The following is a 16,621-nucleotide window of genomic DNA, read 5'->3' on the forward strand; positions in this document are numbered from 1 at the left end:
CTGTAGGCTGAATGGGTGGGGCTAGACTGCTGTAGGTTGAACGTGCGGGGCTAAACTGCTATAGGCTGAATGGGCGGGGCTAAACTGCTATAGGCTGAATGGGTGGGGCTGACCTGCTGTAGGCTGAATGGGTGGGGCTAGACTGCTGTAGGTTGGACGTGCGGGGCTAAACTGCTATAGGCTGAATGGGTGGGGCTAGACTGCTGTAGGCTGAATGGGTGGGGCTAGACTGCTGTAGGTTGGACGTGCGGGGCTAAACTGCTATAGGCTGAATGGGCAGTCAAATGTACATGTGCTCATGGTTGTGACATGACAAGCATGATGAATTCACGGGCTGTGTGTTTGAAACTGTAAGGACCGGGAAGTGAACTGTACATTCTGAAACCTTTACGTTTACGAAGGTCATCAAAATCTTTAGGTCATACCTTCTGCAGCTGCGTCTCCAGCTTACTGCACTCCTCTTTCTTCTGCTCAATGGCAATCTCCAGAGATTTGAGCTTGGAGTCTTTCTTGAGGCCAGATGAGGCCAGGGAAGAGGCATGCTCTTTCAGATCTATTAGACTGGACTAGAGACAGAGAGAGAAAGGGACAGAGAGAGACAGAGAGACAGAGGAAGAGAGAAAGGGAAAGAGACAGACAGAAAGAGAAACGACTGAAAGACAGAATGGAAGTTGACAGATAGGACACTAGAAGAAAGACACAAGCAAAACTATGCAGAGCACAGCACATGTATTCATCCAACAGATACCGATACAAACACAGACTGACACACACATGGACACACAACCTGACACAGACACGGACATGTGAGGACACAGAAACACACAGTTACGCAAAACACCACATGTATACAATTACACAAAACGACACAAATACACAGTCACACAAACAGACACACATAAACAGTTACACAAAACATCATGCATATACGGCTACACAAAAGGACACGCACATTCACAGCTACACAAAAGGACACGCATATATAGTTACACAAAAAGACACATATACACACATTTACACAAAAGGAAACGCATATACACAGTTACTCAAAAGGACACGCACATTCACAGTTACACAACAGGACACATATACACAGTTACTCAAAAGGACACGCACATTCACAGTTACACAACAGGACAATCACGTACTCAAAGGCCCACATCACAGTTACACAGAACATATACACAGTTACACACAAGGACACGCACATTCACAGTTACACAAAAAAGACAAACAGTTACACAAGAAGACATGTATGTACAGAGTTACACAAAAGGACACGCATACACACAGTTACACAAAAAAGACATACACAAAAGGATATGCATATTCAGACAGTTACACAAAAGAACAAATACAAACAAACAGTTATACATAAAGACATACACAGTTAGACATGAGGACACATAGTTACACAAAAGGACAAACATGTACACATATGCACACATAATATTAGACATAGACAAGGACATTCATAAATGCATATGCACACACAGCGCCACAAACAGAAAAACACACACGCTAATATGAACACACACATACACCCACATACATACACAGTCTGTAAAATTTTGGGGACACTTGGATTTTCAAAACGTTTTGTTTATTGGTCTGCAATATCTTTCCCCATTAAAGACAAGTCTTTGTGCTTTAAGCAATTGTTCGGGAAAAGAAAACTATCAAATAATTATTGAGGCAAAACCTGCTCTTCACACTAAGCAAGATGTGTTCTTTTCAGGCCTGGGCAACATTTGTTGCCTCCTGTCTCGCCACTGGCCGAGTTCCGGCACTTCTTCCACTTCATCTTTGGTCCCCTGCTCATGAATGAATGGAACTACCCAATGAAATTGAGTTGGTGGGGGGCGTATATTCAGGCTCCAGCCCCTGTACTGCTGAGAGGACAGATGGTGACACAGTGGGCATGGATGTCTTCGCAGCCCCGCCTGCTACAGATAAAGCCACTGTCAAGCAGGCATTGATGCTTTTAGCGCCGCCCAGCGCCTCAGAGAGCACCAGCGAGCACTGTCTTGTCCCACAGCACTGCCAAGCAGGTGTCGGGTCCTAAAACCTAACCTAAAAAGTGCTCCAGAGTGCACCAACAAGCAGGTGCCTGACCCTTTGCTCAGCGCTTTCCAGTGCTGGCTTCTCAAGTTATTCCAGTGCTGGCTTACCAAGCTTCTCCTCCAGTGCTGGCTCTCTGAGCTGCTTCAGTGCCAGCTCCATGAGCTACTCTAGTGCCAGATCCATAGATGGCCCCAGGGCCAGTCTCACAGGCTTTTTCCTCTCTGTGCCAGCTCCTGGAGCTGCTCTTCCAGTCATTCAAGCTTCCAGAGATTTCATACCATCTGCCCTGGCCCTGACGAGGGCTCCATTCCTGACCCTTGCCCTGACCAGGGTCTTATTTAGTTGTCTGTGGTCTCATCAGTTCCTGCCCAGTTGCATGCAGCCCTGTCCTCATCCATTCCTGACCCACTACCTGCTTTCCCATCCAATCCTGCCCCACTGCCTACAGTCCCATCCATTCCTGCCCCACTACCTGTAGTCCCATCTATTCATGCCTCACTGCCAGTGGTCCCATCCAACTCTGCTTCACTGCCTGTCGTCCTGTCCAACCCTGACCCACTGCCTGTGGTCCCATCCAGCCCTGCCCCTCTGCCTATTGTCCCAATCAATCCTGCCCCACTACCTGTGGTCCCATCTATTCATGCCCCACTGCCTGTGTTCCCATCCAACCCTGCCCCTCTGCCTGTTGTCCCATACAATTCTGCCCCACTGCCTGCTGTCCCATCCATTCCTGCCTTGCTGCCTGCAGTCCCATCCATTCCTGTCCCGCTGCCTGCAGTCTCATCCATTCCTACCCCGCTGCCTGTAGTCCCATCCATTCCTGTCCTGCTGCCTGCAGTCCCATCCATTCCTACCCTGCTGCCTGCAGTCCCATCCATTCCTGCCCCGCTGCCTGCAGTCCCATCCATTCCTACCCCGCTGCCTGCTGTCCATCCATTCCTACCCCGCTGCCTGCAGTCCCATCCATTCCTACCCCGCTGCCTGCAGTCCCATCCGTTCCTACCCTGCTGCCTGCAGTCCCATCCATTCCTGCCCCGCTGCCTGCAGTCCCATCCATTCCTGCCCCACTGCCTGTGGTCCCACCCAATCTTGCCCCACTGCCTATCGTCCCAATCAATCCTACCCCACTACCCGTGGTCCCATCTATTCATGCCCCTCTGCCTGTTGTCCCATCCAATTCTGCCCCACTGCCTGCTGTCCCATCCATTCCTGCCTTGCTGCCTGCAGTTCCATCCATTCCTGTCCTGCTGCCTGCAGTCCCATCCATTCCTGTCCCGCTGCCTGCAGTCCCATCTATTCCTACCCAGCTGCCTGCAGTCCCATTCATTCCTGCCCCGCTGCCTGCAGTCCCACCCAATCTTGCCCCACTGCCTGCAGTCTTATCCAACTCTGTCCCGCTGTCTATAGTCCCATCCAATCCTGCCCCACTGGCTGTGGCCCTATCCACTCCTATCATCTGCTTGCTTTGAGAACTACAGATGTTGGATTGCCCCTAAAAAGCTACTCAGTACATTCATACTGCTTCAACTCCCCGTATGTTACACTGAGTGTTGAAGTTAAATATATCCATACATATTTTTAAATATACCCAAAAATATTTATTCTTACTGAACTGAAAAGTAACGCTGAGAAAATTAAAAAGTGTCCCCAAACTTTTAATATGGATGCAAACTAACACACTCAGTCTTACCTCTTTCTCTGTAAGCTCCACCTGCAGCGTGCTGACCTTCTCCTTCAGGTCTTTATTCTCTTTCTTATAGGACTCCAGTTCCTCCATCCTCTCTCTGTCCTCTCTCTCTCTCTGCTCCTTCAGACGCTCGATAATACGCTCCTAAAGCACGAACAGACAAAATTCTCACAATTACATTTAATATTCACACTCACATTAAATTATACAGGTGGGTAGTAACTAGTTACATGTGTTCAGTTCCATGTACTCAAGTAAAATTAGGATTTGTGCTTCTCTGAGTATTTTCAGATGATAATACTTCTACTTCCACTCAAGTATAATTATGGTAGTGGGCAGTATATCTCTATACTGTCATAATCGTTATACAGGTATGCCTCAAATAAGGCAAATAATGCTAAAAACACTCAAAAAAGAAGCCGCACAGAGCTTCTGCAAAAAAGCTTGTCCAACTTCAAAAAGCTTGTCCAAAAGAACTTTTCTCATGGTTAACTGTGGGGTTTTTCTCAAAACTGTTCATTGTTGTCATTCTTCTTGAGATGATGCATCGCAAGTGATTTAATTTCTTATTTTTAAGATTAATATATTCCATCATCATCCTCTTATGCCTTCATACAGTTTAACAGTTCTGGATATAAAAGAGTAGGAGGCTATGTTTTTTTCCCACTTTTATGAAAGGCTGCAGTTTTGCAGATCATTTCCTCGCAGCATAAAGCACGGAGAGCTGTAAAGAGGTTTTTTATGTTCATATGCATATCTCAGCAGGCAAGTGGGAAACGTTATTCATTTCTCTCAAAGAAAATCCCTCACAGCCAAAAGCACTGCTGAGCTGTCACAGCAAGCTTTTGAACATTTCTTTATGCGCTTCTTTCACTTTCATCTAGTTTCTGCTTTTCCAGTTATTTGATTTTCTATTTTATTTTTTGACACATGCACAGTAATTCATACTGCCGTCTATAATGTGATCCCTACTGGGGTTAACTGAGTAATTCATACTGCTGTTTGGTGAGTAATTCCATTTAAAGTGATTCACCTTCTCGGACAAGGCCTCCTCCAGTGTGGCTAAAGCTGTGTCTGTGTTGGTAGAGTCCGTCTGCAGAGACTTCACGCGGTCCTTCAGGTTCCCCAGCTGTTTATCCTTGTCCCGCAGCTGTTCCTGCAGGTTCTCAATCTGAAAGACAAAGAGAGGAAGAGAGATTTATTCTGCTTCTTTTGGTCTAGTTCAATTTTACACCAGAGATGTTCACAAGCCAGATCTTGAGTGTTTAGTAAAGAATTTTAGCTTGTATTGATTGTGGCTGCAGGCAATTCGACACAGACTCAAATAGCAAGCCTTTCATTATTAAAACCCTTCAGTCTGCAGGACAGAACTGAAGTGCTACACACAGTAAATATGGTGTTTAAAGGAAAGAGGCAGAACTATTCTAAACGGTTGGTTAGCCTATAGTTTGTATAGCAAGCTAGCTAACTAGCATAATAGCTAATCCAGCTGAAAGTTCTGCAATTTACTAAAACTTCAGCTAGATTAGTTTTGTGCCAGCTAGCATACTTGCTAACCAAACTACACGCTTGCCAACCAAGTTGTTTTGCCTCTTTCCTTTAAACACCGCATTTCTGTCCATCAGACTGAAAGCTTTTTCTGTAATGAAAGCCTTGTTATTTGAAGCCGTACGACGTGGCCGTGAAAGTTTTATTTATCTCATTAAGGCTGGTGGTCTTAATTTAAAAAGTTTTGTTCTCAGGCTGAAATTCCACTCATTCTTAAGTCTGTCACAAGTCAGTTAAGTCCAAGTCATGAGTCAGTCAACATTAAGCTCAAGTGTGACTTGAGTCTAAATCACAAATGACTCACATAATGTTTTAACCTTTTCAACTCCTTGAGACCACCGGTGGTTCCAAAACGCACTTCGTCATGTTCTTCATAACTTTCATATTTCATAAGCTACATTCTAAAGGTGGGGGTCGTATGAGGCTGTAACTGTCTTCTTTCCAGTCAAATAGATGGGTGATGTAATTTAAACCCTTATAATAAAAGAAGCTGAACTTGCAACTTTTTTTTTCTACTGAAAGTCGACCCATTTTTCCACAAATCTGGGCTATAAACTATAAACAGATGGCATCTCTTCAGTGATCTGCTCTGTAAACATTATTTTTATAAAAAAATACAAAGAGCGTCTAAGATTTTTGGCTTTCAGTAGCAAATTGTAAGCATATAGCAATATGTGTGATCATAAAACACATGTTCTGTTAATTTGAGGGGAGCTTTTAAAATAAATAAATAAATAAAATAAAAATTTACATTTATTTCATGCAGTTACTGAATAATTTGCCTTACGATTTGGTCATGTTCCATCAGATGGAAAAACCAAAATATAACCTGGTCAAACTGTATTAGGCAAAAAAAAATTATAGTATATTTTGTTATATTATATATTATATATATTATGTTTGAAAACGGCAGGCGGATCCTCATAGCAGAGCACTATGAACGTTCAAAATGTGATGTTATATGCAACTAACAGATATGGGCCCTTCGTCCACCAGACAAGGATGAATAATGAGGCTGTGGATCATAACACATATTTATATACAGCAGAGCTGATGTAGGATCTTACAGTGATATCCTCAAGGGTGTGATGTCATTCATAAATACTGATCAGGGATCCTGCACTGCTTTAAGCCTTGGGTTCACTACACGACTTTTAAAGTCTGAACAGATTATAAAAGACTGGGCGTCTCACACTGTCCGACTGGTTTTGCAGATTTTTTTGGGCGACTGAAATGTTAGGGATCACACACTAAACGATTAGGGGTCACACACTACACAACTTTTCAGCTGTTGCTGAACCGAACGGAACTCACTGAACTCGCGCAAACTCTCGCGTTCTTCCGATACTAGGAGACGCAAATAAACAAACATGTTTTGGCTGCTGCTGTTTTCTCTGCCGTTTGCGCTGAAACAGTAAAGAAGCAGCAGGTAAACATGTTTAAGTGGATCATGGATTAAAAAAAATGTGATCAGTTTGGTATTTTTAGAGTTTTAAATGTACATAAACTCAATTGTGCCTTAAACTCAGCTCATTAAAAAGCTTCGCTCCACACGCGAGAGACTTTTCGCCATTTTTGTTTGTTTACATGCGCTCTCGGTTTTCATTGGCTGTTGCAGGAATCTGTTCAGATTGAGTCGTTGACCAGTTTACACTAGATTTCGAATCAAACATGTTTGATAAACTTCGATTGGTCTGAAACGCGATTAGGAGGCCAAAAATCTGAGTCTGCGTCCCTCAAACACGACTCGATTCTCTCGCCAACTGTCGACTCAGACTGACCCAAAAATCTGCAGACTAGAGCCGACCAGCTCAGACACGGCCAGACTAAGAATCAGGGCTAAAATCGGGTAAAACTTGTGCAGTGTAACCCCGGTTAAATGCATAACTCTCAGCTTTCCTGGACTGTCCAGACTGATTCTCTGTGATAAAACTTTTACAAACAGCACCATCACCTTCCACGGCCTGTTTATGAATAAACCATGATCATGAATAACACTGAATAAATAAGAGATAGAGCTGTTCGCTGTTACTCCGGACGCCAGCGTAATATCAGCCACAGCTGGAGCGGAAGAATGTTATTGACCTGCACTTTATCACACAGAGCTCAGAGGTCAAAGGTCAAGTGGGGGGTTGACACTACAGAGGCCAGAGACAGAGAGAGCATATGTGTGTGTGTGTGTGTGTGTGTGTGTGTGTGTGTGCGCTTTTCACAGCCAGTGAACAACATCAGAAAAGGTTTATGGACCCAGTGAGGTGTGTTATAATACAGAGGTGTAGAGAGAGATAAGAAGGGTGGTAAAGGAAGAGATAGAAGAAGAGAACAGAGGAAGGAGGGAGTGAAAAGAGAGATGGAGGTCTGCTACATGACAAAACATTGAGTTTCGGGACAATTTTCACAACTTGGGTTTGTTTTCTACTGAGCGATTTTGTAATGTGGTACATTTAATGTGGTAATGTTATAACTGAAGTTTGGGGGGAGAAACGTGGCTGAAACTCCTCCTTCTTCCAATTTAACACCCTATAAATCCACTGTTCCCATAACAAACTGTTCACAATCCCCACCACCACCCCATCTCCTCCCTGTTCCTCAGTCCTACATCAGTCCTACTACAGCTATGAGGGGGTCTGGCCTTCTAGCTTCAGGCAGACGCTGCCCAGAACTCCAGCCCAAGTTCTCAGAGTTCTCCCCCTCCCTCAGTCTCTCCCCATACTACCACCATGATCTAAACTCACAAAATGCAGATTTTGCACAGTATTACTGCAGTAGTGAGAGGACCTTTAGCTCAGTGGGGCTAAAGAGGGTGCATGCTGCTCTCTGTCAGGTACGACCAGCAATTCCACCGAAATATACTGAAAATAAATACTGTTAGTGTATTACAGTAAAATACCAGTTTATCTCATTTCATTTTCTGTAGCTCAGCTGAAGCGCTTAGTAACTCAGGAAATCTCTGTAAAACCATGACTGTGACAACCCCTCTCTGTTAGTGCACGCAGGGTCGGGACAGGTTCAAGTTTCAGATTTAGCAGAACCAGAGAGGCCTGGTCAGGTCGGGTCTCACAGTGCTGCCTATCCAGGCCTTGAGCGAGAGAGAGAGGATATAGAAGGGCAGTAAGAGATAAAAAAAGATGTAAAACGACTGAGATGAGAGGATAAAAGGGAGAGAGACAGAAACTGAGTAACAGGAAGTAAGAGAGTAGGAACGGAGAGGGAGTGAGATGAGAAAGAAGGAGGGGTGAAGCAGGAAGAATTAGTGAGAGAGAAGAGAGAGAGATGGAAGGAAGGAGAGGGGTATTGAGAGTGACACTACTCATGTATTTATAGCACTGGCAGCAGCTACTGAAGCAGAAATACATTAAAAGCCTCAGCCCACAACACACACCCACACAGAATATCAAAGCCAATACCGCACCCAAAAAACAATATACACCAAAACACAACACTGCACAAAAACACAACACTGCACCCAAAAAACAACACTGCACCCAAAAAACAATATACACCAAAACAACACTGCACCCAAAAAACAGTATACGCCAAAACAACACTGCACCAAAACACAACACTGCACCCAAAAAACAGTATATGCCAAAACAACACTGCACCAAAACACAACACTGCACCCAAAAACAACACTGCACCAAAAAAAAACAATATACACCAAAACAACACTGCACCAAAAAAACAACACTGCACCAAAAAACAACACTGCACCCAAAAAAAAACAATATCTATCAGAACACTGCACCCTAAAAAAACAACATACACCAAAACTACACTGCACCCAAAAACAACACTGCACCCAAAAAAAAACAATATCTATCAGAACACTGCACCCAAAAAAAACAACATACACCAAAACTACACTGCACCCAAAAACAACACTGCACCCAAAAACCATATACACCAAAACAACACTGTACCCAAAAAAACATAAGCACCAAAACAACACTGCACCCAAAAAAACATATGCTGCAAAACAACACTGCACCCAAAAAAACAATGTACACCAAAACAACACTGCACCCAAAAAACAATATACACCAAAACAACACTGCACCTAAAAACACTGCACAAAAAAAAACAATATATACCAAAACACTGCACCCAAAAAACAACACTGCACCCAAAAAACAATATACACCAAAACAACACTGCACCCAAAAACAATATACACCAAAACAACACTGCACCCAAAAAAACAATATACACCAAAACAACACTGTACCTGAAAACAACACTGCACCCAAAACAATATACACAAAAAAAACTGCACCCAACCATAATAAATGCCACAATAACTGCACCCAAAAATTTGTGGTGTATTGTTTTTGGGTGTGAAGCACTCTGTGTTGTATTTAATGTACATCTAATGTCTACACAAATAAAGATCACTGTCTTTTGTTGATTATACCCATTTAACCTTTGACCTTAATGTCTTACATGACCTACTTTCTTCTGCAGGACGTTGATCTTGCGCTCTTTGACCTCCAGCATGTCCTTCATGTCGCGGATCTCCCCAGCCAGCGTTCCTTTCTCCTCTGTAAGGTCCTGTAGCTGTTTGCTCTTCTTATTGAGGAAGGACTCCTTCTCCTCCAGACGCAGCCGAAGAGCGTCCACCTATGGGACACAGCAGGTCCAGGGTCAGTCTGGACACACTCGCTGCCCAGCTCTTCAAAAGCCTTTTACTGATGTACAGTCAGATCCCTGTGCTCATTAAAGGCCGGCTGATACAGTGAAACCAACAAAACGGCTAACGCTGGCTTTACTTAACGCATGTTGTGAGTTGCATGCAATTTAGCTTTCATGCAACTTGACAGTTACACAAGGCAATTCAATGACAAAGTTGCGTGCAACATATTTGATTACTCCATTAGTTAGCCAATTTAGCAGCTTGCATTTCTTTAAAACCATCTGCATGCAGTCATCAGCATGGTGTTATTTACATGTTTACAGCATTTTTTTATAGTTAATATGGCATTAATTTCTCTTTCTTTGTGTTTTTACTACATATTTGACTTTTAAATCTGTTTTGTGTATATTAACCTTTAAAAATGAATGTCTAAACAAGCACTGTGGTTGAACCTTAATGCCTCGCTCATCCTTTCCTAGAAGCACTGCAAGTCCATTGAGGAGTGCAATGAATCTCCTCTTCTGTAATATTTATCATCACTTTGAGCCCAAATACATCTGAGCTGTGCATAAAATTAGGTATTAGGTAAAGAAATTTATGTATATCATGATAACAACAGGATGTAGTACAGGGGTCAGCAACATGCGACTCTTTTACTGCCCTGTTGTGGCTCCACAGCTGAATCAGATTTGTAGGTAATAATAAAATAATCCTCCTTTACAGTAAAATAAAGCTCTGCTGATCGTTCAACACAGTTCAACAATAAATGTTCTTAAACTCTGGAGTTAATGTAGAACTGCTAATTCACCCTTTAACCCTGAAGATCAGCACAGACTGCTGGTCACCATAGCAACACACAACAATCTAGCTAGTAGCTAACCAAAAGGCAAAGAAAGAGATTTAAGACGAAAGATCGATAATTTAGAGACGAATTTATAATCACTCCAGCTGGTTTCCTGGTACGTTTAATCTGCAACGAGAAACTGACAAACACTAAAAAGTCACGAAGCTGAAGTCGCTTCTCATTCGCCAGCTTCTTGTTAAAATTTTCCAACTTAAATTGTGCCTGAGGTGGCAGAATGTAACTGTGGCACCATTTAAGGTGGAACGGGAAAATTAGAACAAGAAGCTTGCAAATGAGAAGCGTCTTCAGCCTCGTAAACAGTCAGACATTGAGAGACATTTTACAAGAAAATGTTCAACTTTTGCAGAAAAGTTTCCTGCCAGAGATGCGAGAAAAGCGGCTATAACTAAGCTAAAGCTTAAAGCAGAGCAAAGTAAGTCTGTTTTTCGTTTATATTTTTCATCCTATACTAGTACATTAGCACACACTGAGACATATTAGCTGAGACACGTTAGCTGGCTGGTTAAACCAGCCGGTTACAGAAACGTTAGCTTTCAGAAACTCTTGTTTGAAACTTTCAACCTTTTATAAAGCCAATCAAAATCTTATTTTCATCTGTTAGATCATCTTCAGTTTCATTTTCTTGTCTATTGATTCTGTACAATCCATCGCTTGCTTTTGTGATCATGCGCTATCAGCGTTTTGATTGGCTGTTTTATGGAGTTTGCAGCTCTTGTGGCTGAGTTTCAAGGCTCAGCCTTCCAGGATGCTGTGCATTATGAAACTCAAGTACAATTTAGTTTCATGTAGGTTTCAAGCAACTGAAATTGCAAGGTAGTTTCACAGTGTGAAGCCTCAGACTGCTGAGAGGATGGGCACTTCATGTAGATGCATCTAAACGTTTGACTGGCGCTATATAGAAGAAAGTGTGTGCGCGCGCATGTGTGTGTGTGTGTGTGTGTGTGTGTGTGTGTGTTTGTGTGTGTGTGTGTGTGTGTGTGTGTGTTTGTGTGCGAGACCTCGGTCTGCAGGATGGCTGCGCGCTGCTCTTTGGCCGTCAGAGACTCTTTCAGCACTTCTATATGCTGCTTGCAGTCGGAGTTCTGATTGTTCAGAGTTTCCAGCTTCGTCTGCAGAGCCAACAACTCCGACTCCTTCTTAGACAACTCCTGCTTTAGCTGGTCAATCTGAGAGAGAGAGAGAGAACAGAGAGGAAGAGAGAGAGAACAGAGAGGGAGAGGGAGAGGGAACAGAGAGAGGAAGAGAGAGAGAGAGGACAGAGAAACAGACAGGGAGAGAGTGAAAGAGAACAGAGAAGGAGGAGAAGAGAGAGAAAGAGAGAGAGAGAGAGAGAGAGAGAGAGAGAGAGAGAGAGAGAGAGAGAGAGAGACAAACTTATAATACCAGACTTCGAGGAGTACAATAAAAAAACTGCCACCATGTTTTCTGTTACACTGATTAATAGATAATGTCCTATACACTATGTGTCCAAAAGTTTGTGGACACCTCTTCTTATAAGTGAATTCAGCTGCATTAAGGTGACTCAATGCTGACACAGCAGTTCACAGACACACAGCTTGTAGAATCTCCAGAGAAAAGCACTGACAATAGAACAAGACGCTCTGGATCAGCCACACATGGTCACCATGCCCAACGCCAAGTGTGGACTAGAGGGGTATAAAACGCCCCAGCATTGGGCTGTGGAGCAGTGAAACTGGTTCTCTGGAGAGATGGAGCTCCATCCAATACCTTTGGGATGAGTTGTAGTGATCCAGAACTGACTATCCAACCTGACCTCACTAATGCTCAATCAAATCCTCACAGCAATGTTCAACATCTAGTGTAAAGTCTTTCTGTTACTGCAGCAAAAGGGGACAAACTCCTTTTTTAATACTCTTGTTTTTGAAAGAAACATTGGATGAGCCATGTAGTGTAGACAGACAGCTAAACAGTTGGTGTTGCTGTTAAACAGTGCTGCTCTGTGCCTTGTAGCAGGACCGGTGTAAACAGTGTGGTGCCAGCGTTACTGTAATAACTGCCGTTCCTGCTGGTGTGGGAGCGACACTGTTAGCCACTGTTTATATTAAAGAGAGTTTTGAACACAAACTGCCGTCTCCCATGTATTTTCTTTGTCTGGTGTTGTTGTAGATGAGCAGGTAAGCCTGCAGTGTACAGCACCTGACTTTCTAAAAAAACATCAACATCCAGTTTATACCCCTGCAGCGGCCAGCAGGAGCAGTTGGGAAATTTCACCTTGAGGGAACTTTCGGAATGTCGCTGTTGCCGCTGGTGGCAGTGATGATTCCTTATTTAAGGTAGGACAAAGTGTCAGGAGGACGCTCTGGGGCCAGATTCACTAAAGAGTCTTAAAAAAAAACTTGCAAAAGTTCTTTAGACAAACACTCAGAAGTTCATAAGAATGTTCTTAAATGCAAAAAAATCTCAAAAAAAGTTCTTCAGTATTCTCTTAAGATAATCTTAATTATTTTCTTATGATTTTCTTACGAAAATCTTTATTGTGTTCTTATGTAGGCATTTTACCACGGACCGTAAACAATGTGAGCTACACTGTGAATCTGTATTAACTGTTATTTTTGTTTAGTTTAATCCACTCAGAGAAAAACATCAAACCCTTGTGTGGTGTTGATGTGTTTGTTACTCAGTGGTCTGCTGGACCCACCACATTATTGTTTATTAAATCAATACAGTCATAACAATTTATGTAGAAATACCAGATGTTTAAATATCACAAGTGTCCAGTGTAGGGTTCTCCTTTAGCAGCTGTAGCCAGTCAGCAGCCTGTCCATATTGTCCACCCTCACACACACACACACACACACACACACACACACACACACACACTAACAGCAGGCCATGTAGGAGGAGAACAGAGTGAAGGACACAGCACCTCCACACTTTTACTCCCTGAAGGTTCAGCCCAACACCACCTGTGTAATATAAATGTGTGGGGGGTGAACAGAGTGAAGACACTGAAAATGGGTTATTTTATATGTTCTTCACAGAAAATGAGCAAAGGACAAGAATCTGAGGTTGAAATAATAATAATAATAAATCATCATTTTTTCTTTTGGTAAACACTAAAAATGAGTCCCACAGACCTGAACACCACACAAGGGTTAAACAATTTTAGCAAACAAGAACTAGATGTGATGGAGCAAAACAGCCAACAGGAAAAAAATCCTGACTGAAAAATATATCTGTGGGGTGACGGACGAGGATGAGGAGCAGCAGCGGCAGCGTCTGTGAGGAATCTAGATGCTCACCTTGTCAACTTACAGCCTAAGACAAGTGTGAGGATGTTGTAAGGTTAACAAAACATTTAAGAACATATTATCAAGAAATTCTTTAGAAAATAGTTAAGAAAAGAAAATAAGAGAATTCTTAAGAAGTTATTTGAAGAACAACAATTTCTCACAACGTTTTTCTTAAGAATGAAGTTCAGACAAAACACACATTTAAGAAGATTTTCCTTCTTAAGACACGTTCGTAAATCCGGCCCCTGAACTCTGAATGTTTGGTGGTATAATGCAGGGTTCACCCAAAAATCAGCACTCCTTCACATATTAACCAACAGACGACACTTAAATGGATTTGAAGATTGTTACTGTGTAATGTTTGCAGAGATTTTGTGTTTTACTGCTGAAAGAATTTTAGAATTTTACTGCTGAAAAACTGACGTTAGTAGCTCTGACCTTAAAAACGGGGAGCGCAGTGGTCAGTTTAGTCTGAAATATTCCACACTATCACATTCATCTGCATCACAACCTCAGTATGATGGGGTTGTACTTCTCCGTGTTGTATGGCACAAAAAAATAAGACCGTTTTTTGATGGGAGGACAAAACAGCGTCATGTCAAAAAATGTCAGTTTGGCTCAGATGGAAAAACTCACATCACCTTTAAACAGACATTATCTGAGGTAACTGATATAATGTAATAAAGTATACTTTCATGTTTATGATATATATCGCTGTTCTCAGAAAAAATCTCCATTTTTGTCCGTTTTTCAGTTTTTTTTACATAATTTGAAAATACCTGTTGCCCTTTACATTGTGTGTGAATTTCATGATGAACAGAGCAAAAGAAACGACCCAAAATGACTTGGAAAAAAGTCTGGTTCCATTGGATTACATTAATAGTAAAGTAGGTTTTTCCTTCTGCTGTAAAGTTATCATTTTGGAGATGCGAGGTTTTGTTCCAACAGCATCGAGATATACATACAGCTGCTGTCTATATATATACATATATATAGACATATTCTATATATATATTTATATATGTCTATATATATATATATATATATATATATATTATACATACATTCTAATATATTCTGATAATTTTAGTCACATTGTCATCAATTCTTGTACTCTGTAGAGGATTTATATATATATATACATCCTCTACAGAGTACAAGAATTGATGACAATGTGACTAAAATTATTTTTATGGCTGAATATGGTCTGACGGCGTGGAAAGCAAAACTCAATGACGTATAAATAATCTAATTTCTCTTTCATTCAATCGGTGCATTTTATATTAATGTGAAAACTATAGAAAATTTAGTTTGCCCTCCAGCATCTATTACTACACTGTAAAAATGCAGCTTTTAAACTTGATATGTTCAAATAACATAAACATAATTCTTCACTTAACTTGATATGACACTGAACTCAGAATTAACCTGGCTAAGCTTAAAAGCTGCATTATGTTTTACAGTGTATGTATATACAGTAAACGCAGCAGTGGAGTCAAGCGGCTCCTGACGAAGCGTTTGAGCAAAACCACAAATTAAACTGAGCGGCTCTCATTAAACATGTATTTCCCTCCATCCCTCCATTCACCATTCATTATGCAGCACTGTTATGTATGATTGATGAACGCTACGCTAAAAATGTAGTAACAAACTCCCTGATGAGTCTAAAACGAGATGTAAACACGGAAGGAGCAGCCGCGACACACTGTCCTTCCTCAGATAACAGAAGTGATTACATAAAGAACCAATCAGCCTTCAGTAATCAGAATATTCAGTAATGGAGCAGGTCTATACACTACAAATCACTGATCAATCGACTGACACACTAAGCAAATTAAACTACAACTGACACTATTGATTATATTAACAACAGAGTTATTTATCGATTATTTCAGTCAATTACGGCTCCATATTCTACATTTTTCTTGTATTTTAAAGAAAAAAAAGTTTTAAAAAATTACACATCCTCTACAGAGTACGAGAAATAATGACAATATGATAATTGCTGAAATTATTATTATTATTTTTTAAATAAGTTGGTCCGATGGGGTGGAAAGCAAAACTCAAGGATGCATAAATTATTAAATTTCTCCTAAATGTTTTACATTCAATCAGTGCATTTTATATTAATGTGGAAACAGATATACAGTCATATGCTAATTATTAGTGTCCGATATATTGTTTGGCCAGTAAAATCAGACAATATCAGAATTAGTTTTCCTTATAGACAGTTGTATGCAAAGGTGTGAACACCTTACAATGTACAATTTTACAATGTCAAATTAAATGTGTTGATTTTCTAAGACAAAATAATTTAACACATCCTTTATACAATGTATTTGTCACATTTGGCACATTTTATGTTTTATTTATTTATTTCCCCACAATACGTTAAATTCAGAAAATAAACAAATACGTGATTGTGCCTTAAAATGTGCAGAAGTATGTTTTCTGTGGAGCATCTGTAAACTAATAATAATAAAAAAATGACATTGAATTTGACCTGGGGTGCCCAAACTTTTGCACACGATTGTATAAAAATAAAACTGATTCTGACATTGTCTGATTTT

The 16,621-nt window shown here is 41.3% G+C and overlaps 1 protein-coding gene across 1 annotated transcript in view; it reads right to left on the reverse strand.

The window, feature by feature from the left end:
• The window catches only part of erc2 (ELKS/RAB6-interacting/CAST family member 2), an 89,074-nt gene that overhangs the window by 27,375 nt on the left and 45,078 nt on the right, over positions 1-16,621 (reverse strand). Inside the window, exons 6-10 of the mRNA XM_036559066.1 lie at positions 11,796-11,963; positions 9,752-9,919; positions 4,785-4,922; positions 3,755-3,895; positions 426-566 (exon numbers count right to left, since the gene is read on the reverse strand). Of these exons, the coding sequence (XP_036414959.1) occupies positions 426-566; positions 3,755-3,895; positions 4,785-4,922; positions 9,752-9,919; positions 11,796-11,963 (756 nt within the window). The remainder of the gene's footprint in view (positions 1-425; positions 567-3,754; positions 3,896-4,784; positions 4,923-9,751; positions 9,920-11,795; positions 11,964-16,621) is intronic.

Source organism: Colossoma macropomum, unplaced genomic scaffold (assembly GCF_904425465.1).
Source record: "Colossoma macropomum unplaced genomic scaffold, Colossoma_macropomum, whole genome shotgun sequence".
Classification (NCBI taxonomy): domain Eukaryota; kingdom Metazoa; phylum Chordata; class Actinopteri; order Characiformes; family Serrasalmidae; genus Colossoma; species Colossoma macropomum.